This window comes from Mobula birostris, chromosome X (genome assembly GCF_030028105.1).
Source record: "Mobula birostris isolate sMobBir1 chromosome X, sMobBir1.hap1, whole genome shotgun sequence".
NCBI lineage: Eukaryota > Metazoa > Chordata > Chondrichthyes > Myliobatiformes > Myliobatidae > Mobula > Mobula birostris.
The window spans coordinates 49996992-50022218 of record NC_092402.1 but is presented as its reverse complement, the minus strand read 5'-3'; the positions used below and the strand labels follow the sequence as shown (position 1 = coordinate 50022218).

Sequence of the window (25227 nt, the reverse complement as noted above, 5' to 3'; positions counted from 1 at the left end):
TGATGTGCAGCAAGTAGTTAAGGAAGTTAATGGTACCTTGTTTTCACTGGAATAGACACTGATTTCAGGTTGTATACTGTATACATTCTCTGATAATAAATTTAACCATTGAGTATAGATGCAAGAATGTGGAGGGTGGGCAAATGTTATTCCTTTGTTTAAGGAAGGTAGTGATGACATGAGAATTATAGACCAGTGAGTACTATGTCTGTAATGGGCAAACTATTGGAGAGGATTCTTACAGACAGGATTTACGAGCATTTGGAGAAGCAAAGTCTAATTAGAGATAGTCAGCATGGCTTTGTGAGGGGTAGGTCATGCTTCATGAGCCTGACTGAATACTTTGAGGATGTGACAAAGCACATTGATGTAGATAGAATGATGGACATGGTGTAAATGGATTTTAGTGAGGCGTCTCATAAGGTTCCCCATGGTAGGTTCATTCAGAAAGTCAGGAGGCATGGGATTCAAGGAAGGTTGGCTGTGTGCATTCAGTATTGGTTTGCCCATAGAAGGCAGAGGGTAGTTGTAGATGAAGCGTTTTCTGTCTGGAGGTCGGTGACCAGTGGTGCTCCACAGGGATCTGTTCTGGGACCCCTGCTCTTTGTGATTTTTATAAATGATTTGGATGAGGAAGTGGAAGTGTGCGTTTGTAAGTTTTGCAGATAACACGAAGGTTGGTGGTGTTGTTGATAGAGTAGAAGGTTGTAGAAGCAGACTCAATGGGCCAAATGGCCAAATTCTGCTCCTGTATTTTATGGTCTTTAGGTTGCAGTGGGACATTGACAGAATACAGGGATGGGCTAAGCAGTGGCAGATGGAGTTTAACTCAGAAAAGTGTGAGGTGATACACTTTGGAAGATTGAACTTGAAGGCAGATTACAGGGTTAATGGCAGGATTCTTAGCAGTGTGGAGTACAGAGGAGTCTTGGGGTCTACAACCATAAATCCCTCCAAGTTGCCTTGTAAGTTGTTAGGGTGGTTAAGAAGGCGTGCGGCGTGTTAGCCTTCATTAATTGGGATTGAGTTCAAGCGCCGTGAGGTAATATTGCAGCTTGATAAAACCCTGGTTAGACCACACTTGGAGTATTGTGTTCAGTTTGAGTTGCCCCATTAGAGGAAGGATGTGGAAGCTTGAGAGGCAGTGCAGAGGAGATTGACCAGGATGCGGCCTGGGTTGGAGGGTATGTCTTATGAGATTAGTTTGAGCAAGCTAGGGCTTTTCTCTTTGGCGAAGGAGGATGAGGTGTATAAGATGATAAGATGCATAGATAGAGTGGACAGCCAGAGACTTTTTTTCCAGAGTGGAAAATAGCTAATACAAAGGGGCATAATTTTAAGCTGGTTGGAGAAGAGTATAGGGGGAATGCCAGAGGTAGCTTTTTTTTACACAAGAGTGGTGAGTGTGTGGAATGTCCTGCCAGTGGTGACGGTAGAGGCAGGTACTTTAGGGACGTTTAAGAGACTCTTAGATAGGCACATGGATGAAGGGTTATGTAGGAGGAAAGGGTTAGATTGATCTTAGAGTAGGTTAAAAGGGCTGCACAACATCGTGGGCCAAAGGGCCTTTACTGTGCTGACATGTCCCATATTCTAATCAGGGCTATGAAGAAGATTCAGTGAGATTATGTGAGATACAGAAAGGTTAGTGAAAAGCAAGGGTAGAATATAATGTTGAACAATGTGAGGGCATCCAGTTTTGTAGAGAAAATAGAAAGGCAAAGTACATTGTAAATGGTGAGAGATTTTAAAACATTGGTGTTCAGAGAGAGCTAAGCTTCCTTGTACACAAATCACTGAAAACTAAGATGCAAGTTTAGCAAACAATTAGGAAGCCAAACTACATGTGCTTTTTATTGCAAGGCAGTATAGATGTCTTGCTGCAGTTATATAGGACCCTGGCCAGGCTACATCTGGAAGATTGCATGCACGTCTAGTCGACCTACCTAAGGAAGGATAGAGACTCCAGCAAAGTTTCACCAGACTGATTTCTAGGACGGCAGGTTTGTCATACATACAGACTGGTCCTATAATCTCTTGAATTTAGGAAAATGAGATCTCGTATAAACGTATAAAGTTCTTTTGGGCTTGACTGGGTAAATGAGGATTGCTGTTTCCCCCGGCTAGGGATCTAGAACAAGGGGTGATGAGAAAATAATGTTTTCACGCAGATGATAGAACTGACTAACCAAGAGGTCATTTCATATATTTAGTGTAGAGATTGGTAGATTTTTTGATATTAAGGGAATTTGTGGTATATGAGGTGGGTGCAGAAAAGTAGCCATGATCTTAATGGATAGTGGAGCAAGTACAAAGAACCAATGCCCTTTTCCTGCATTTGTTTCTTCTAATGATGCAAACAATTAGGAAAGCCAATCGCATCATGCCTGTCATTATATTCAGGTGTTTGATGCACAAGGGTAAGGAAATATTTTGTTGCAATTATAGAGGACTTTGGTCAGACCACATTTGAAATACTGTGTGCAGTTTTGGTCTCCTTATCAAAGGAAGAATACATTTGCCTTTTGAAAAACAAATACTTTTTTTTATGGAGCACCTTTTACAAACTTAAAAAGCTAGTCACTTTATTTAAAATAGAAAAAGCTGGAAATCGAGGAGCATCTGAGGAGAGAGAAGGAGAGTTAACATTTAGTGATGTTGCATCAGGACCAGAATTAGCTGGAGGTAAAAGCAAGCTTGGAGAAATGTAAATGAGACTCATGAGTTGAAATGGCTTTCAGGGATTTGTTAAAATTTGTATGAGTTAAAATTTGAGCTCTCAAATCCAGATCTAGATCTAGGAAAGAGAGTGAATACTTTATGTAACCAAATAAAGTTAAGTAAGGCACTCATTTCTTTCATTCTTTTTTCGTTGCAGGCCTTATCGCTACCTATTGTGGTAATTGTTCATGGCAGTCAAGACAACAATGCTACTGCCACAATCTTGTGGGACAATGCTTTCTCTGAGATTGTAAGTTTTACTAAATTGGAATATTTTGCTTTTACTTAGAGGTACTGGGCAAGGTGAATGGTTGTAGTTAAGTTTTGGCAGTACTTTTTTTTTTCAAATTCCTTTTTAATGACAGATATTAATAGTATTATGAGGCATTCCACCGAATCATAGAAAGAAAATGTTACCTAACCTGAGTCAAGACCTGAGCCAAGGAGTCTGAGCCTTTTAATGCTGTACAGATGAAATTGTCCCTCTCAAAACTGGAACTTTTAGTAATGTTGATGATTCAATGTCACGTTGGGTGGTGCACTTGTCATTGAGCTATTTCAAAGCTTGTTGTCCATGCACCAGGTTAGGATGAGTCTGCTGTGCTTTGAATCCCAGTAAAGATCAAAAACTCAATGTGTTGTGTCTGTACAACCACATATCAATTAAATAAAAGCACACACGCGGGAGATGGCTTTAACTGGTGAATTCACACTGCAGTGAGAGAGAGGGAGTGAACAATGTGCATGTGTAGACAACAGACCAATAGGTAGGGCTAAGGGGGAGTCATTGCTCTAAAAGAAATACACAATGTTCTTTTTCCTCTTTTTCTGCAGGAACGATTACCCTTCTATGTACCAGACAGGGTGTCATGGTCTCAGATGTGTGACACCCTCAATATGAAATTTATGGCTGAAGTGCAATCAACTCAGGGCTTGTGCAAACAGCACTTCGTTTTCCTGGCACAGAAGATATTTGATGAGCAGAGTTTCAGCACAGAAGAATTCACAAACAGGATGGTTTCTTGGTCTCAGTTTAACAAGGTAATATATATGTATATATTCATTCCAGTAGCTTATCTAAGCTCTGTGTTATTGCACTCAGCTCTGTGTAGGTGTGCTACTGTGACCTTCTGGGAGCGTGATGTGTGTTGTTACATGAGTTAGTTGTTCATTCTCACTCTCTGCCCTTCTCTTGAATACTAGGCTTTGTTAATATGCTACCACATCCATGTTGCTGCACTTTGAGCCCCTTGTCTCTCTGCCTGTTATCATTTTTGCTCGCCTATCGTTAGCCGTGAGAAGACTCACTGAAACCCAGGAATGAGGTTGAACTTAACCTGATGATCTTGTCAGCATGGGTCTGCGATTTAAGCTGCACACTCAGCTGTTGTCTACACAATTTCTGGTCCACAGGCAAAAGCTGGCAATGGCAAAATATTCTAATCTGGGTAGCTGACTTTGAACATTTACTTTTGAGATTGCTTGTGCACCAGGTGGAGCAACAGTTTGGTATCCACTTGCCCAAATTCCCATTCCAAGTGAAATCAGCTCCTATGTGCCAAAAAAAAAACTTTTTTGCTGTGGGGTCAGGTAGGTGATCTAATTCCCAGACCTCAGCATTATGAAACCTGGAAGCACAAGTAATGGTCTCGTGTGTATGAAGTGAATTTATAATTATAATATGTTTGGTGACTTATATTGTTAGGTAATCATCAGTGCATGGTAGAGACATCACTAAATCATTTTCATATTCCTGTAGGAAAACCTACCTGGAAGAACATTCACTTTCTGGCAATGGTTTGATGGTGTGATGGAGCTCACTAAGAAACATTTGAAGGATTACTGGAATAATGGGTAGGAATTTTAGTCTCTCTCCAAACTAATCGGTATTCACTGATTGATGGCCAATGCATAAATACAAATTTTGCAATAATTTCCTCAAATAACCCCTCATCTTAAATGTAAGTATCCTCCAGGAATATTCACAAAAATCGCTCTGTAATGATACTTGAAGTTCTATCCTAGAGATTTGTGAAGAAATTCACGAACTGTCTTTCTATTGATCAGATAGGAATATCATAGCACACCATAATCTAGCCTGATGAGGATCAGCTCATTAAAGAATTTAAAACTGAATAAAACATAACAAATGCAACATTGTAGAGAGATAGTGATAATAAATCTAAGGCCATTTAGCTCCTTAAGCATGTTTGTGCTCTCATTCTCAGGACATGTGCTTTGCCAGTAAGGCCACTGTTTAATGATTTTAAAATGAGCTGCCATCCAGAACTGCTGCAGTTGTGTGGTAAACGAACTCCCCTGTGCTCTGAGCTTAACAGTTTCAGGATTTAGACACAGTGAAGATGAAACAGCAGCCTATGTGTTTCCAAGTCAGGATGGTGCATGACTTAAGGAAGGTGTATTTGGTAGTATTCCTTGTTCCAAGTAGTAACAGTCACAGGTTTGGTCAGTAATTGGATGATGCACACTGCCACCAGCAGTCCACTGGAGGTGGAGGAATGAATGCTCAGGTGGTGTGCAGTACTAAACAAGCTGCTTGCTTTATCCAAACTGGCATCAAGCTTCTTCAGTGGTGTCGGAGCTGCCCTTGGTAGGCAAATTTCACCACACTCCTAACTTGAGTCTTGTAGATGAGGGAAAAGCTTCCAGGTGTCACGAGGTGAGTTACTAACCACAGAATACTCAGCCCCTTACCAGTAGCTGTGATGCTTGAGGCGGTTCCTTTGGTTTTCTGGTCAAGAGATATTGATGTCAGGGGATTCATTCATAAGAAATCTGTTGAGTATCAAAGGGGAAATTGTTGGACTCTTTCAATAAAAAGAGAGAGCTTTCTGCTTCACCATTCAGTGAGGTCATGCACCTATTTATCTAACTTTGCATCTTAAGCCTTAGTTTTATGACTGAATGGAAATATATATATCAATCTCAGATTTAATATTAGGAATAGCTGTTTGTAGAAGAGAGCACCAAACTTCCACTACTGTGTGCTAACTTTGTTCTTAAAAAGCTTGATTGTAATTTAGGGGCTTTAACTTAATTACTGGCATTGAAAATTGGTGAAGTAAAGTTTCTGGCAAATTTCAAAAACCATTAGCTGTGGATGCAAAAAATGTAAATACTGTTTGGTTCTGCTGCTGATATTTAAATGTAGAAGCAGTATGAGTGATGTAATTGTTTGGCTATCGTTTCTTTTCAATGTGTGTGCAATGTTGTGAACTAGTATGGTAAAATAATGAAGGATTCCCAGCTCAAGGATTTTTCTATTGCACTGATCTCCAGCAGGAATTTGCATAAGAGCCGATCCTCCCTATTTACAGGTTGATCCTTGGTTTTGTAAGCAAGCAGTATGCCCTCAGACTACTCAATCAACAGGTGAATGGGACCTTTCTCCTTCGCTTCAGCGACTCTGAGATTGGAGGAATTACAATAGCATGGATTGACAATTCTGATAAGGGTAACCCTATTCTTTACTTCTTGCAATGCTTAAAGGCTTCCTTTGACAATTCTTTCTTTTGAGAATGTAAACGTGTCTATAGAACTAAGAGATTTTATACATGTGTATCCTAAAGCTTAGTGTACTATATATTACTGAATTCTTAATGTGATGGTCTCCAAATAAATCCAAACTAACTATTGTATGCTCCCTCTGATTTGATTTAATTTGGTTCTTTTGAAGTGCCTATTTCTAATTAAATTAAAAGCCATGGGAAGAACATGGATTTCAGTAAAAAATTGATTTGAAGTAATAATGTATCAAATATTCATGAGATGTGTAATGCCATTACAGTCACTAAGGTGAATGTTGAATTTGGTACGTATAAATAAACCAGCTTTTCCAGTCTGTGTCAGAACTGGCCAGTTTTGATGAAAACCCGAGATGTTCAAAAGCTGTGAGGTAATGTTGCAGCTTAGACCACTCTTGGAATATTGTGTTCAGTTTTGGTTGCCCCATTATAGGAAGGATGTGGAGGCTTTAGAGAGGCTGCAGAGGAGATTTACCAGGATGCTGGTTGGATGAGAGAGCATGTCTTATGAGGACAGGTTGAACAAGCTAGGGCTTTTCTCCTTGCAGATGAAAGTGACTTGAAAGAGGTGTACAAGATGATAAGAGGCACAGATAGAGTGGACAGTCTGAGCCTCTTTCCTAGAGTGGAAATGGCTAACACAAGGGGGCATAATTTTAAGGTGATTGGAGGGAAGTATAGGGGGTATGTCAGAAGTAACTTTTTACACAGAGAGTCATGTATGTGTGGACTGTGCTGCCAAGGATGGTGGTAGACCCAGATATATTAGATAGGCACATGGATGATAGAAAAACAGCAGGCTGTGTGTGTGTGTGTTTGTGTGTGTGTGTGTGTGTGTGTGTGTGTGTGTGTGTGTGTGTGTGTGTGTGTGTACGTGTGTATGGTGGGGTGTTCAGACTAATCAGAGTAGGTTAAAAGGTCGGCACAGCATCGTGGACTGAAGGGCATGTACTGTGCTGTAGTGTTCTATATTTCTTGTCACTCTCCTCACTGATGCTGTCTTATGTGTTGAGTGTTTCCAGCACTTTGCCTTTATTGGATGCTAGGGTGGGAGTTTTACAGTAACATTCTCTAACTTCAAATAAAGATCAGGTTCTTCCCCACGGGGTGGTAGGATGCGAAGGTGTGCAGAAGAAAATGTTTTGTAGACATCAGCTGAGTGAATGTTTTAGATTTTAAAATCAAGCTCCTTTGTTTTAAATTTGGTTTTATTTCTGTTCTGGATTATTGATTTTTTTTTTGTTGCTATGTTAGCTGACCATGATGTTTCACCAAGTTTAAACTGTACTGAGTATATCTGGAACTTTTATTCCCTCTTTTAGGCCATAGATGGAGCATTGTGTAATGTTCTGATCACCATTCTGAAGGTCTGTTTGGGTATAAAATTAAAACCCAACTACTGCCAATCTCAGCCCAAGTACTTTCTTTGTCCTGTATTTGACCCAGAAGAAGGTGGGGAAAAAGATTAGCTGAGTGCAGGAGTTGGGATGTTATGTTGAAGTTGGTCAAGGTGTTGGTGAGACCTAATTTAGATTTCTGTGTGCAGTTCTGATCAACCACCTACAGGGAAGATGAACAAATCCAGAGAAAATTGACAAGGATGTTGCTGCGACCTGAGGACCTGAGTTATAGGGAAAGGTTGAATGGGTTAGGACTTCATTCCTTGGAGCAGCAGGGAATAAGAGGAGATTTGATAGTGGTATACAGAATTAGGAGGAGTGTAGATAGGATGAATGCATGCAGGCTTCCCCCCCAGATTGGGTGAGAGTAGAACTAGAGATCATATGTTTAAGGTGAAAGGTGAAATATTTAAGGGGAACCTGATGGGGAACATCTTCACTCAGAAGGTGCTGCAAGCGTGGAACAAGCTGCCAGCATAAGTGGTAGAAGATGTGGGTTTAACATTTAGGAGAGGTTTGGATAGGTACATGGATGGGAGGGGTAAGGAGGGATATGGTCCAAGTGCAGGTAGATGGGACTATGCAGAAGGTTGGCATGAACTAAATAGGCTGAAGGGCCTGTTTCTGTGCTGTAGCGCGCTATAACAACACTGCTATCGATCAAAAACAGTAACAGTGAACAAATTATCTTGACCTGGGCCCAAACCAACCTGAGCTTGTATATTTTAGTTGAGTATACACCCAACTCAAATCCAATGGGCAGCCAAGCTCTACACCTAAGAAAGCATGTGACAGCACTAGAAAGGGTGCAGAAGAGACTTACAAGGAAGGAGCCTGGGCTGGAGAATTATATTTACAAGCAGAATTGCCAGTTTGGAGTTTTTCTTAGAATAAAGGCAACTGAGTGGAAATTTTATGTAGTTTTATAAAATAATGAGAAGCTGAGATGGGTGAACAGAAATTACCTCTATCTCTCATGGTTATTTCAGTTAGCTAATAGAAAGATAGTAAGGAGTTGAAGAAAGATTTTTTTTACCCCCAAGAGTAGTGGTGACCTGGAACACTGTCTGAAAGGAAAGTGGAGGCATATAATACCACAGTTTAAAAAGACCGAAAGAGCTGCAAATTACAGGGCTACAGACCAAGAGTTCAGAAGTGGCCGGAACCCAAATAGATCTATTTTGGCCAGCATGGAAAAAATGGGCCATATGGTTATCTTCTATACTGTAAATTTCTAAGATTCCCTTGAGTGCTTTGTTTGACCTTGACTGATTATTCCTCTTTCGTGCTGCAGGAGGCAGACAGGTGTTCAACGTTCAGCCTTTCACTACAAAGGATTTAACCATTCGATCGCTGGGAGACCGTGTCCGAGATATTGAACGTCTGCTTTACCTGTTTCCCAACAGGCCCAAAGATGAAACTTTCAAGAAGTATTACACAAGTAGGTATTGAGAAACATGCGTCAATCTAAGCATGTATGGACCACAAAGAACAAAGTAATCTACAGTGGTTTCATAATTTAATTCCATTTCTGAAAACACACAAGTGGATGGTGGAGCTGCTCCTATTCCTTTCACCCTGAACTAATTGAGAAGAACCTTTGTCCTCCTCTTAGTACAGCTTAAAGTCATCTATGCAAATATTATCACCGTGCTTTCTTGGTTTCTGAAAAAATATTAGGAGAACAAAAAGGAAGAAACTTGGTTTGTCTTTATTTTTTTTCCACAGAGGAAGCAAAGGGAAAAGATGGCTATCTCCACGCTGGTGTAAAGACTACAGTGAATGGGTAAGAACACAGTTGCCATGGTCCTAATTTTTTTCTTTGCTAAATTAGTGAACAAAGTACACCTAATTAAAAAGCATAAACAGACCATAATCTGCTTATTTTTCAGTCCACGCTACTGGCAGAGAACATCACCTGTTCAGAGATTATGTTGAGAAGTTATAGCTACACTTACCAAAATATTTAATCTGTTATGTTCACTTGATGTCAAAGAGCTTTGCAATGTGCCACCTCCATTGAATTCCCAATATTTACACTGAGCCTTTTACAGTGGTCTTACTGCAAATAATTTCCAATCACTTCATTAATCCTTCACTCCCCATGTACCTCCACCAGCTTCCAACTCTGCTTTCTTGTTAACACCCAGAATAAACTCTTCCCCTGATTCGTATAGCCGTCTGACCTTTGGACCTCCATTAATGATATTGTTGATTTACTAAGCCACTGCTTCACTTTTGCTTTTGATAAGCTGATCAAATACATGCCAGCCCAGTAATTTACACGGGCATTGTCTCCAAGTTTGATCCTCCCTGATAGATACTTTGGTTTCCTTTGCTACAGTTGTTCACTACTCCCAAGTCTTTCCAGGGAGGAAAGACAAAACTGGCTTGTTTTCACTGCATCAAGCCCTCTTCAAACTCTTTTCCCTTGCCTCCAACAGTGAGCTCATAGAAGAGGTACAATTATTCAGCTGCTTTTTCTGATCTTCCAGCTTATTTCATAAATGAAATCCACTTCTTGGACTCTTTCTCCAAATTACCATTCAGTTGCCAGTCACTTAAACTTCCCTCCAAGGGCCCTATGCTCAATGTTACTATAAATTGTTCCTTCTGTTTGAATGCTGCCCCATCCTTTCTATCGTTACTCTCAATCAAAAGACCTTCTCTTGATGCTTTTGGTCTTGCAAACCAATACTCTGTCTCCAAACCCCTTACATGTGTTTGGGACATGATTGTAGCTGACAAGGTCTGCATTTAACGTCCAACCCTAGCTGCCCTTGAACTGAGTGACTTGCTCAGCAACCAAATCGCTGTGGGTCTGCAATTGCAGGTGGAACAGTTGAGGACAACAAATGTCCTTCCCTGGAGGACATACGTTGCAGTTTTGCAATATTTGTTCATTTCATGATCTTTTTTTTCTGGAGTACTAAATTTTTGTTTTTAAAAATTCCAAAGTATCTCTGATTAGCCTAAATTCCCACCTGCTGTTGTGGAATTTGAACATTAAAACTCTTCATTACTAGTCCAGAAATTTAACCACAATACCACCATTTATATCCATTATTGCTACAAACCAATTTTGAATCTTTCCAAACAACATGTCCTAATCTTTACCACATCATAACAATAATCCTAAGCAATATTACTCTATAATTGTAAAGTTGGTGGACTATCTCTTCTCAAAGCTTCTGCAAACTTTGACACAGTGAATAACAACATTTGTCTCCAGTAACTGCCCTCCAGTTTCCACTTTGGCAGATTTGCCTTAATGTGATTCCAATCTTAACCCATCTGTTTATTGGCAGAGAATGTCTAACTCTACACCAACCTTCTCATTCTACAACCCTGCCCCTCCTTCTCCCAAACAAACTCAAGAGTTCTGACAACCTTAGGCTGTTGTGGATCCCCTTTCCCAACTGTTGGGGTGGTATATTATAAAGATAAAGATTGGCTTTATTTGTCACAAGTTCATGGAAACATACTGTGAATTGTGTCATTTGCATCAACAACCAACACAGTCCAAGGATGTGCTGGAAGCAGCCTACAAGTACCACCGTGTTTCTGACGCCAAGGTAGCACGCCCACTACTCAGTAACCCTAACCTGTATGTCTTTGGAATATGGGAGGAGACCGGACACCCAAAGGAAATGCATGTGGCCACAGGGAGAATGTACAGCCTCCTTACAGACAGCAGTGGGAATTGAAGTCTGATTGCCAGCACTGTAATAGAGTCACCATTGTGGCGCCCAGTTTAGTGAGTTACTGTAGATGAGTGGTCTTAGCTAAAACATTGGTTCAGATAGAGCCTGGCCCTTCTGCAGAGTTATAGACAGTGTAACCCTTCACCACACTTCTCAGCAACGTATTCATCTCCCTAATCTGCATATCCCCTTATCAGTGTGCAGGTAGTTGATTTTGTTTTACAGACAACATAACCCTTGGGGTCTAACTTGTTAGTTTACTCTAAGATCATTTGCACAAATAAATGAAGTTCATGCATCCCATCTTGATAGTCACTATGTAGAAGAATAAAGGTGGATTTTTATATAAGAAATGAATAGATGTAAATAATTCAAGGCTGCAGTCTAACCTTGGAGCTCAAGTGACTGTTATAAATTACCATTAACGGGGACATCTAAACTTACTGAGATTACTCGGAATCACTTAAACTTACTGAGATTACTCGGAATCACTATGGGGTCCGCATGAATCTCTTTTCCCTCACTTACAAGCATGTAGCAGATGTGGTCAATGCTGAGGTGTGATCAGTAACTCACCTCTCCCTGTGCTGAGTGCAAGTCTACTTTACACACATGCTGATTGTATCACACTGCTGCTCAGGATGTGCCTTCTGTTCCTCTTGGTGGGATCAGCGGCTGGGTGCAAAGTGTACAACGTGCTCATTGCTTTTGAACTTGGTTCTAGTGAACAAACACAAATGGTGGTGCCAACCATGCTGCCCTCACCAGGGGCTCAGCCACCTGTTGTGTGTACTGCACCTGATATCTCAAGATGGCAACAGATCCCGTGCAACCCAAGCAACATCAACTATGAGAAGTAAGTGTTAACAACCGACTTTCTGCTCCCACAACACAGTCGTTTTCTTAATTCAGAGCAACACACACAAAATGCTGGAGGAACTCAGTAGATCAGGCAGCATCTATGGAGGGGACTAAGCAGTTGATGTTTCGAACTGAGACCCTTGTTGGGTTCCTCCAGCGTTTTGTGTGTGTTGCTCAAGATTTCCAGCATCTGCAGATTCCCTTGTGTTCATCATTTTCTTAATTGTTATTAAGAAGTACTCAGATGGTAAAATAGTACAACTGTGGCTGACAAGGGAAATCAAAGCTATTGTAAAAGCAAAAGAAAGGGCCTACAGCAAAGCAAAAATTAGTGGGAAGACAGAGGATTGGGAAGTTTTTAAAAACCTACAGAGAGCAACTAAAAAATCATTAGAAGGGAAAAGGTGAAATATGAAAGCAAGCTAGTAAATAATATCAAAGTGGATAGTAAAAGTTTTTCATATATGCTACAAATAAAAGAGAAATGAGAGTGGACATAAGTCCACTGGAAAATGAGGCAGGAGAAATAATAACGTGGGACAAGGAGATGGGAGATGAACTGAATGAGAATTTTGCGTCAGGCTTCACTGTGGAAGACACTAGCAGTATGCCTGATGTTGTCGTGTGTGAAGGAAGAGAAGTGGGTGCAGTTACTATTACAAGAGAGAAGGTGCTCAAAAAGCTGAAAGACCTAAAGGTACTTAAGTCACCCGGGCCAGATGAACTGCACCCTAGGGTTCTGAAAAAGGTAGCATTAGAGATTGTAGTGGCATTAGAAATGATCTTTCAAAAATCATTGGACTCTGGCATGGTGCCAGAGGACTGGAAAATTGCAAATGTCACCCCACTCTCTAAGAAAGGAGGAAGGTAGCAGAAAGGAAATTATAGACCAGTTAGCCTGACAGTGGATGGGAAGATGTTAGAGTTGATTGTTAAGGATGAGGTGATGGAGTACTTGGTGATACAGGACAAGATAGTCCAAAGTCAGCATAGTTTCCTTCAGGGAAAATCCTGCCTGACGAACCTGTTGGAATTCTTTGAAGAGATTACAAGTAGGATAGATAAAGGGGATATAGAGGATTATTGTATATTTAGACTTCCACAAGGTGCCACACATGAGGCTGCTTACCAAGTTAAGAGCCCATGCTATTACAGGAAAGTTACTAGCATGGTTAGAGCATTGGCTGATTGGTAGGAGGCAGTGAGTGGAAATAAAAGGATCCTTTTCTGGTTGGCTGCCAGGGAATAGTGGTGTTCCGTAGGGGTCAGTGATGGTACCAGTTCTTTTTATGCTGTATATAAATGATTTAGATGATGGAATAGATGGCTTTGTTGCCAAGTTTGCAGATGATACAAAGATTGGTGGAGGGGCAGGTAGTGTTGAGGAAACAGGTAGGATGCAGAAGGATTTAGGCAGATTAGGAGAATGGGCAAGAAAGTGGCAAATGAAATGCAGTTTTGGAAAATGCATGGTCATGCACTTCGGTAATAGAAATAAATGTGTATACTATTTTCTAAATGGGGAGAAGATCCAAAAATCTGAGACGCAGAGGGACTTGGGAGTCCTTGTGCAGAGCACCCTAAGGGTTAACTTGCAGGTTGAGTCGGTGGTGAGGAAGGCAAATGCAATGTTAGCATTCATTTCAAGAGGCCTAGGATGCAAGAGCAGGGTTGTGATGCTGAGGCTTTATAAGGCACTGGTGAGGCCTCACCCAGAGTATTGTGAACAGTTTTGGGCCCCTCATCTTAGAAAAGATGTGCTGGCATTGGGGAGGGTCCAGAGGAGGTTCACAAAGATGATTCTGGGAATGAAAGGGTTATCATACAAGGAATGCTTGATGGCTGTGGGTCTGTACTCGCTGGAATTCATAAGGATGAGTGGGGATCTCATTGAAAACTTTCAAATGTTGAAAGGCCTAGACAGAGTAGATATGGAAAGGATCCTGACGAAGGGTCTCGGCCCGAAACATTGACTGTTCATTTCCACGGATGCTGCCCGAGCTGTTGAGTTCCTCCAGCATGTTGTGCGTGTTGCTTTGACGCAGCATCTGCAGAGTATTTTGTGTTTATGGAAAGAATGTTTCCCATGGTGGGAAAGCCTAGGACAAGAGGGCAGCACCTAAGGATAGAGAGGTGCCCTTTCAAAACAGCGATGCGGAGAAATTTCTTTAGCCAAAGGGTGGTGAATTTGTGGAATTTGTTGCCACATGCAGCTGTGGAGGCCAGGTCATTGGGTGTATTTAAGGCAGAGATTGACAGGTTCTTGACTGGACATGGCATCAAAGGTTAGGGGAAGAAGGCCGGGAACTGTGGTTGAGGAGGAGGGAAAAAAAGGATTAGCCATGGCGGAACAGACTCGATGAACAGATGGCCTAATTCTGCTCCTGTGTTTTATGGTCTAAAATATGTTGTATATCTTAATTTCTAAGTCATGTCTCTGTGTGCTGAGAGAAGCATGACTGAGCTAAGCTAAGTCTTGATGTCATTCACAATCGAGCCTCATAACATTTAACCTACCCTTAAACAGTTTCAGAAGAGAGAGTGTAAAATGTAATAAATGGAACTGCATGTTATGACCTCATGATTGTTTTCCCTCTGGCTCATTCTGGGTGGTCTGCTAATAAGAGCCAAAATCAGGAAAGCTCTGTTGCGACAGATTTGTCTGCCTGGAAATTCAATTTCACAATATTTTGTCAATTAAAATCTCTCTTGTACTCTTTTTCCCAGCACCCCACCCCCCTCGCCCCCTCTTAGTGAAATTTAGTAGCAACTATTTCTAAGTTCTGTGTCAGTTTGAGCCACTTGGATCAACTTGACTGTTCTGTATCCCAGATGACTCCATTGCAGTCTTACTTCCCTGAGGCCAGTTCTGTCCCAGTGCCACAGAGAATGAAGCAATTTCCTGAACAGTGCTCTTTTTAAAGCTTTGCAAGACTTGGATCACTTGGGGATGCCGAACATTGATCAGTTCTGAGAAACAGTGGTCTTACCAAGCTGGTATGCCTGCAAAGTGACTGAAATGCTTACAATACTTCTCAAACAGTTCCCCACAGCAAAAAGAGCTCCAACAACCCTCGATCTCCAAAAGGACCCTTGCCCAGCTTCCACCTTGTGATCCCCCAGTTGTATTTCCCCTGCCCTCCCCCAACAACCTAACCAAGGTCTATGCAGCATTTTTTGCCAGTAACTTGTTGCAAAGTACCTTTTTTTGTTCCAATCTAGGTGCATTAGAATTTCTAGGTGACAAATATGCAGTTGCCTTAAATGTAGATTTGCACAGAGAAATTTTACACTTGTGCAGTTTTGTCAATATTGCTGCCAGCTGTTACTCCACATTCAACTTCGAGAGTGAACAGATTGCAGTGGTATCACTTTTGGTGGAAACAATCTAAATGGTATGTATGTGAGAGATGATATAATGCCTTTTAATCTATCTTTGAAGGTCTCCCTGGGCATTTTGCAGCCTGTGTATTGCTTTTGAAGTGCAACTGTTGTAGTGTAGGAAAGTGACTGGTATGTGTACAAATAATATTTGATCTTTCATGACATTTCAGCAAAGTATACCTAACAGCTGCCTTTGGTTGTAAATTAACTGCATTATTTAAAAATTCTATTTAAAATATAATTGTCTTATTTTCTAATAGGGGAGACGCTCCAGTTGCCCCTCCCATTCCACTGTCTCCTGATATAATGATTGCCATGAACCAGGATGAAGATTTTCCAAATACAATTCAAGGGTCAGTTTGCTTTCTAAAATGTTTACTTTGATTGGTGACCTTAATTACAACGAAGAATCCTATATTGTGTTATGGAGTTTGTAATTTTAACTCAGATGTCAGTGTAACAAATTCAACTGGATGCTCTGATGCAATCCTGCATGAAATTCTCTGATTCCAGTGTGAGTTTGGGAGTAAGGCTACTCTACAGCACTCCTGAAAACTAAAACTTGGCATCTTCATGGCCCGGTCCCATTCCCACTTACCTGTTTCTGTGGTGGCCTGGGATTTACATCTGCATTGCTGCCAAGCTTTTTGAGTCAGGTACCTACAGCTCTAGGTTCTTAACTGTGCAGAAGGCCTAAGTTTAATTGGGCTTTGAGCCTGTTTTATACTGGAATCAGGGTTAATACCACTGGCATATGTTGTTAAGTTTGCTGTTTTGCAATAGCAAAACTATCAAGTTTAAATTTATTGTCATCTGACTATACAACAAAACAGAACAAAAATATAGCAAAAAAAAAATAGAGAGGTAGTGTTCATGGGTTGGTTCATTGTCCGTTCAGAAATCAAATGACAGAGGAAATGCCGTGCTGATTTGTACTGGTGTGCTGTGAAAGAATTTAAAAGTATCAGGTTTTCTAGTGGCGTCATGCAGATCCTTTTATGCCAGGCCCTCCAAGTCATTAAATAAAACATAATTTCTTACTGAAATCAGCTTCATTATGTTCTGTGCAGTGACCTCATGCTCCAAAATCAGCCTTGCGCCTCTGTCCCTTCTCTCAGTGCTCTTTGAATCTCATTGTTTCAGTAATCATTACATTAAAGCTTTTTACTTCACTTCCATTGACCTTGTAAATTTTATACAACTTTTTTATTTTAAAACATATTTTATTCATTAAAAAATTCTTAAGTATGTAATACTGAACATATACTGTCATGTTATTCCCATTACAATTGCATGTCATTAGCTATCATACATTTGCAGCTCCAAAGTAAATAGTTCTAACATAGATGTCCATTAATTAATGTGCAGTGGGAGAAGGGTCTGAAATTGTTACCCCTTATAGTCTGTAATGCCCTTATAGTGGTGGGCGATCATGCACATTGGAAAGAGTTCAGAATATCATAAACAATGCAGATTGATTTCTGTGTTACTCTCGTTAATATGCCTATGACATTCTTAAAGTTGCCCCCCGATTTTCTCATCTTACACTGCTAGCATATACTGTTCAGACTGTTCAAGATTAAACCAGGGTTTAAACTTTCTCTCCTTAAAGCTCTGCATTCATATTTTGGGATTTTAGTGTTCATATGCATCTGGTATACTTATGACACTGCCTGACTAATAATTTTGTTCCTTTGAAGAAGTCATCTTATTAATCCATTTCAAAGTGGAAGTAACATGGAGGTGAACAACTATTATGAAGGAGATCATCAGTTTGTAAGAGGGTAAGCAAGATAAATGTGTTTAGATCCTTTTGCGGGGGTTAAGATTTTTAAAAATCTCTTCTCTATCCATAGAAACCATAGAAACTACAGCACAGAAACAGGCCTTTTGGCCCTTCTTGGCTGTGCCGAACCATTTTCTGCCTAGTCCCACTGACCTGCACACGGACCATATCCCTCCATACACCTCCCATCCACGTATCTGTCCAATTTATTCTTAAATGTTAAAAAAGAACCCGCATTTACCACCTCGTCTGGCAGCTCATTCCATACTCCCACCATTCTCTGTATGAAGAAGCCCCCCCCCAATGTTCCCTTTAAACTTTTCCCCCATCACCCTAAACCCATGTCCTCTGTTTTTTTTCTCCCCTTGCCTCAGTGGGAAAAGCCTGCTTGCATTCACTCTATCTATACCCATCATTATTTTATACACCTCTATCAAATCTCCCCTCATTCTTCTACGCTCCAGGGAATAAAGTCCCAACCTATTCAACCTTTCTCTGTAACTGAGTTTCTCAAGTCCCGGCAACATCCTTGTAAACCTTCTCTGCACTCTTTCAACCTTATTTATATCCTTCCTGTAATTTGGTGACGAAAACTGAACACAATACTCCAGATTTGGCCTCACCAATGCCTTATACAACCTCATCATAACATTCCAGCTCTTATACTCAATACTTTGATTAATAAAGGCCAATGTACCAAAAGCTCTCTTTACGACCCTATCTACCTGTGACGCCACTTTTAGGGAATTTTGTATCTGTATTCCCAGATCCCTCTGTTCCACTGCACTCCTCAGTGCCTTACCATTAACCCTGTATGTTCTACGTTGGTTTGTCCTTCCAACGTGCAATACCTCACACTTGGCAGTATTAAACTCCATCTGCCATTTTTTAGCCCATTTTCCCAGCTGGTCCAAGTCCCTCTGCAGGCTCTGAAAACCTTCCTTACTGTCTACTACATCTCCAATCTTTGTATCATCAGCACACTTGCTGATCCAATTTACCACATTATCATCCAGATCATTGATATAGATGACGAATAACAGTGGACCCAGCACTGATCCCTGTGGCACACCACTAGTCACAGGCCTCCACTCAGAGAAGCAATTCTCTACCACCACTCTCTGGCTTCTTCCATCGAGCCAATGTCTAATCCATTTACCACCTCTCCACGTATACCTAGCAACTGAATTTTCCTAACTAACCTCCTATGCGGGACCTTGTCAAAGGCCTTACTGAAGTCCATGTAGACAATATCCACTGCCTTCCCTTCATCCACTTTCCTGGTAACCTCTTGGAAAAACTCCAGTAGATTGGTCAAACATGACCTACCACGCACAAAGCCATGTTGACTCTCCCTAATAAGCCCCTATCTATCCAAATGCTTGTAGATTCTGTCTCTTAGTACTCCCTCCAATAACTTACCTACTACCGACGTTAAACTTACTGGCCTATAATTTCCCGGATTACTTTTTGATCCTTTTTTAAACAACGGAACAACATGAGCCACTCTCCAATCCTCCGGCACCTCACCTGTAGACAGTGACATTTTAAATATTTCAGCCAGGGCCCCTGCAATTTCAACACTAGTCTCCTTCAAGGTCCGAGGGAACACCCTGTCAGGTCCCGGGGATTTATCCACTTTAATTTTCCTCAAGACAGCAAGGACCTCCTCCTTTTCGATCTGTACAGTTTCCATGATCTCACTACTTGTTTCCCTTAATTCCATAGACTTCATGCCAGTTTCCTTAGTAAACACAGACCCAAAAAACCTGTTTAAGGTCTCCCCCATTTCCTTTGGTTTCGCACATAGCCGACCACTCTGATCTTCAAGAGGACCAATTTTATCCCTTACAATCCTTTTGCTCTTAATATACCTGTAAAAGCTCTTTGGATTATCCTTCACTTTGACTGCCAAGGCAACCTCATGTCTTCTTTTAGCCCTCCTGATTTCTTTCTTAAGTATTTTCTTGCACTTCTTATACTCCTCAAGCACCTTATTTACTCCCTGCTTCCTATACACGTCATACAACTCCCTCTTCTTCTTTATCAGAGTTGCAATATCCCTTGAGAACCAAGGTTCCTTATTCCTATTCACCTTGCCTTTAATCCTGACAGAAACATACAAATTCTGCACTCTCAAAATTTCTGCTTTGAAGGCTTCCCACCTACCGATCACATCCATGCCAGAGAGCAACCTGTCCCAATCCACGCTTTTTAGATCCTTTCTCATTTCTTCAAATTTACCCTTCTTCCAGTTAAGAATCTCAACCCTAGGACCAGATCTATCCTTGTCCATGATCAAGTTGAAACTAATGGTGTTATGATCACTGGAACCAAAGTGCTCCCCTACACAGACTTCTGTCACTTGTCCTAACTCGTTTCCTAACAGGAGATCCAATATTGCATCCCCTCTAGTTGGTCCCTCTATATATTGATTTAGAAAACTTTCCTGAACACATTTTACAAACTCTAAACCATCTAGACCCCTAACAGTATGGGAGACCCAATCAATATATGGAAAATTAAAATCCCCTACCACCACAACCTTATGTTTCCTGCAGTTGCCTGCTATCTCTCTGCAGATTTGCACTTCCAATTCTCTTTGACTATTGGGTGGTCTGTAATACAATCCCACTAATGTGGCCATACCTTTCCTGTTTCTCAGCTCCACCCACAAGAACTCAGTAGACAAGCCCTCTAATCTGTCCTGCCTGAGCACTGCTGTAATATTTTCCCTAACAAGCAATGCCACTCCCCCACCTTTCATTCCTCTGCCTCGATCACATCTGAAACATCGGAACCCTGGAATATTAAGCTGCCAGTCCTGCCCCTCCTGTAGCCAAGTTTCACTAATTGTTACAACGTCATAATTCCACGTGTCAATCCACGCCCTCAACTCATCCGCCTTCCCCGCAATACTCCTAGCATTGAAATATATACGCCTCAGAAGATTTTTACCACCACTCACAACCTTTCTATTAGTGGATTTGCTTGAACTTTTAACATCGTTTATTTTCACCCCAGCCACACTGTCAGCTCTGGTACTGTGGTTCCCATCCCCCTGCAAATCTAGTTTAAAGCCTCCCCAATAGCACTAACAAACTTCCCTGAAAGGATATTGGTCCCCCTGTAGTTCAAGTGTAACCCGTCTCTCTTGAACAGGTCCCACCTGCCCCAGAAGATGTCCCAATTATCCTGAAATCTGAAACCCTGCTCCCTACACCAGTTCCTCAGCCACTTGTTCATCCTCCAGAGCATCCTGTTCTTACCCTCACTGGCACGTAGCACAGGTAGCAATCCTGAGATTACCACCCTCGAGGTCCTGCTTTTCAACTTCCTACCAAGCTCTCTATACTCACTCCCCAGGACCTCCTCACTCTTCCTTGCTATGTCATTGGTACCGATGTGCACCACGACATCTGGCTGGTCACCCTCCCACTTCAGAATGTCATGCAATCGATCAGAGACATCCTTGACCCTGGCACTTGGGAGGCAACAAACCATCCTGGATTCTCTGTCACGACCACAGAACCTCCTATCTGTACCTCTAACTATCGAGTCCCCTATCACTACTGCTCTCCTCTTTTTCCCCCCTCCCTTCTGCACTGCAGAGCCAGACCCAATGCCAGAGATCCGGCTACTGCAGCTTGTCCCAGGTAAGTCATCCCCCCCAACAGTATCCAATGCGGTATACTTGTTGTTGAGGGGAATGGCCACAGGGGAACCCTGCTCTGCCTGCCCTTTCCCCTTCCCTCGCCTATCCTTCCAAACTCTAAATAGGTTTCTGTCTAAAATGTACGATTCCTGTTCAAAAGAATGAATGGACTGAAAGTTCTTTATTCACATGTCTATTGTCTACAACTGTGGTTTAAAACTCATCAGAATGCAATGTTCTTTCACTCATGCACATTGGAAGGAGTTCAGAATGCCATCAAAAATGCATTCTCTGTTATTATGTAGTGCCAATCAAATATCCATACCTGCTGTATGTGAGGATCTCACTGTGTCTTGGAATTCAGTGCACTTAATTATGATTAAACAAACTTTAACTTAGTAAAATAAAAGTAGGATTATTCATTGAATTCAACAGTAAATAAGAAATAATGGTTCTGGACATCTGTAACTGGAAATGATGTTTACCTCAAAAACAATGTCACATCCTGTTTTTGTTCTCTTTTCAGTGCCGAAAACCTTCCTACACCTTCTGATTTGGAACTGAGTGCACTTCTGAACATAAACCCGATGGATATTGTAAATACATCTGAGTTTTGAGATGTCAGTGAGTTTAGGAACAAGCGCTGTCGAGTACAGATTATACAGGAGCCTTCTTGTTTAAAGGAAGGCTAATTATGTCAGTGATTTGAGCTTCAAATTAAGATTTCTGTTGAGTCCATAATGCATTTTCCTGTACAAATTAGAGATTCACTGTTAAGTGCATTTTAGCCAGCAGTTAATAAGCCATTTGATAAATCTCTCATTGGTGATCCCCCTGTGACCAGGCACACTCCGAATATTAACTGCATTGCTTTGGGGAGACACCAGTGGAGGGCAGGTACTCGTGTTCAAATCTGTGGCTGGAACAACGCTGCTGGCAAGTTTGGGCACCTTGTGTCTTTTAAATGGAAAGAAACTTACCATAAAGTTACTTAGCATGGAAAATTTAGTACACCTAAATCTGCTTAGGGCAACGTTTTCATAAATCATTTAATAAAATATTGGATGAGTTTAGGTCAGAATAAAGTTCACTCTTGTTTCCAATAGTTTGTAATGATGAGTTAATACAACGTGCTCAGAAAAGTGTGAAATGTGTTGTTTCCTTGCTATGAGTTTAACAAGATGTATTGATTTTTATTTTCAGCTAATGTAGTCAGGTTGATGTGCTGTTTTATAGCATCTATTAAGCCCAGCAGAATATCCTACTCCAGTGTCTCATTCGTTTATGTAGCTAACAAATACATCATGTAGGTAACACAAAGTGAGAATTTTACTTCTTGAATGAAAATAATCACAATTCAAATTAATTGAAGTACTAGAAATATAAACTATACTAAATCAATATCTTGCATCTGGAACAGTCGTATCTATTGGCAAACACATATGGCACAAAGAAGCTTTATCTTCAAATTAATTAGGTAAAGGACATCATAGCATGCTTATGATTAATTGATAATAAACATACAATTAATTCACAATAAGTTTGGATAGTTAACGAGGAGAAAGATACAATTGATGGAGCAAAGAAAAATGTTTTTATACAAGACCACTGTTCTACGGTGGCAATAGCAATAGTCTTTTTAATAAGTAGTGTTCGTGATTTTGGTGTGTGCAGGATACAAGTACCAGTGGTTGTCCAGGAGAACTATTTGTGATGTGGGGGAACGATTGAGAATGCCAATGTGCTAAATCAAATTTTTAATTGACTTGTGTGAGGTTACTATGTAATCTACTTTTGCTTTGCACATTATTCAGCAAATAAAAATAAAACTTACAACTTTTGATAGGAATCAATGATATAGAGAATATTTTAAAATGCCACTTTGGGGCAAGAACACTTACATTGAAGCACATTGCAGGAATTTTTTTGCCATTGCAAACTATAAACCTTGTACGGAGGTTAAATAGTTTATTTCGAGTTAACTTGGTTTGTACACAAATTAAGAATATAATGAAGCAAAGATATTACATTTCTAGCTCCTCCTGTTTTCCACAATAAACTTTACCCTATCATGAAGTCTATCTAGCTTTCTAATCTTGTGAGGAGTTGTTCTGTATAAATAATCATTGATTCCAACAGGTACACGTTCATTTTCACTTTTCCACTATTCAGCCCTAACTTGCAGCATTCCAAAGAGAGCATTCCCTTGTCCCTCTTTTCTAAGTTATTTCAGACTATAGGTTTTCTAAGAAATCTGCCGGTCACTGGTTCAGCTTGTGGTATTACAACGCTTTATAGGCCATTGCTTCACAATGGCTGCCTGAAACGATGTTGTCCATAGATGTAGTTATATGATGTGGTGTCAGTTTTTGTAATCCACTGTACATACTATGTTATCATACTCCCAAATATATTGGAATCTCCTGGGGGCTTTATCCTATAGTATAGGGTATTTTTCCACTTCAAACATTGATGTATTTAGATAGTGTTCTGCATTGGTCAAAAGCATACTATTTTATTTCTCCATTTGTACTTACCATTTAGCAGAAAATATATTCTTACAAAGTGACTGCTGAAAACCTTTCCAGCTTGTAAGAAAAAAATAAGAATAAAACTCCTAGATTCTGGAGAGTGTGACGTGTTTCATTTTATTGTTTACTCGGATCATATTGAAGAAAAATACCGTCTCTCTATTTTCCACCTTGCTCTCCCTTTAAAGGTGCTGATTTTACCTTTCTGCAGTATAGGTCAACCTGCCCAAATGGCCATTGGGCAGAGAAATGAACGTCTTTCAATAATACCCAAGGACCACCTCACAGCAAGTGAGCTGTCCATTAGTGAGCAGTGAATTCCCACAAATAAACAATGTGGTAATGAATAGGTAACACACACAAAATGCTGGAGGAACACAGCCAGTCAGGCAGCATCTTTGGAAATGAATAAATAGTTGAAGTTTCAGGCTGAAACCCTTCATCAGGACTGGAAAGGATTGGGGAAGACACCAGAATAAAAAGGTGGGGCGAGGGGAAGGAGGATAACTCGAAGGTGATTGGTGAATCACACACAAGAGAAAACCTGCAGATGCTGGAAATTTAAGCAACACACAAAGTGCTGGAGGAACTCAGCAGGCCAGGCAGCTTCAGTGGAAAAGAGTAAACAGTTGACATTTCAGGCCGAGATCCTTCATCAGGTCTGGAGAAAAAACGGTGAGACATCAGAGTAAGAAGGTGGGGAGAGGAGAGGAATAAACACAAGGTGATAGGTGAAACTGGGAGTTGATTGGTGAAAGAGATAAAAGGGCTGGCAAAGGAGGAATCTGATAGCAGAGGACAGAAGGCCATGGAAGAAAGAAAAGGGGGAGGAGCACCAGAGGGAGGTGATGGCAGATAAGGAGATAAGATGAAAGAGGGAAAAGGGAATGGTGAAGGAGAGATGGGGGAAGCTGTACTGGAAGTTTGAGACATCAATATTCATGCCATCAGTTTGGAGACTCCCCAGACGGAATATAAGCTGTTTCTCCTACCTGAGAGTAGACGAGGTCATGGGCTGACATGTCGGAATGGGAATGGGAAGTGGAGGAGGGGAATTGGTAGGTTTATAAAGATGTTGGTAGTCAGTTTGTCTCCAGAGATGGAGACCGATCGAGAAAGGGGAGAGTGGTGTCACAGAAGGACCAAGTGAATTTCAAAATTCCGAAGTTCAAAGTACATTTATAACCAAAGTATGTAAACTTTATACAACCTTGAGATTTGTCTTCTTGCAGGCAGCCACAGAACAAAGAAACCCAAAAGAACCCATTTTTAAAAAAGACCATCAAACACCCAATGTGCAGAGAGAAAAAAAAACAAATTGTGCTGACAATAAAAGTAAGCAAATAGCTTCAGAACTGAAATTTCTGAAAGAGGCCATGCACAGACATGAAGTCAGTTCAGTAAATATCACGAAGCAGTGAGCTGAACCAGCTCGTCCCTCGCCTCCAGCCTTGACACTCTGACCTTTCCAGTTCAGCCCAGCACTTAAATCATCCAAACACTGGGCGATTCCTCGCTGTCAGACCCGGGCTCTGTGCAATACGCTACACGACTTTTCCAATTCAGCCCAGTGCTTAAATTGATTGAAGCTCGGATCTTTCCTCGTTCTTGGGGACAGGCCTGGGCTCTGCCTCAGCCCT

General features: G+C 40.9%; 1 protein-coding gene across 1 annotated transcript in view; it reads left to right on the top strand.

Moving 5' to 3' along the window:
* LOC140191505 (signal transducer and activator of transcription 5B-like) overlaps nucleotides 1–23683 on the top strand; it is a 157244-nt gene extending 133561 nt beyond the window's left edge. The window contains exons 13-22 of the mRNA XM_072248958.1: nucleotides 2879–2971; nucleotides 3556–3762; nucleotides 4481–4575; nucleotides 6060–6196; nucleotides 8961–9107; nucleotides 9395–9452; nucleotides 12095–12226; nucleotides 15876–15968; nucleotides 17316–17399; nucleotides 21583–23683. Coding sequence (XP_072105059.1) covers nucleotides 2879–2971; nucleotides 3556–3762; nucleotides 4481–4575; nucleotides 6060–6196; nucleotides 8961–9107; nucleotides 9395–9452; nucleotides 12095–12226; nucleotides 15876–15968; nucleotides 17316–17399; nucleotides 21583–21673 — 1137 coding nt within the window. The 3' untranslated portion in view covers nucleotides 21674–23683. The remainder of the gene's footprint in view (nucleotides 1–2878; nucleotides 2972–3555; nucleotides 3763–4480; nucleotides 4576–6059; nucleotides 6197–8960; nucleotides 9108–9394; nucleotides 9453–12094; nucleotides 12227–15875; nucleotides 15969–17315; nucleotides 17400–21582) is intronic.
* Nucleotides 23684–25227: the final 1544 nt, after the last annotated feature.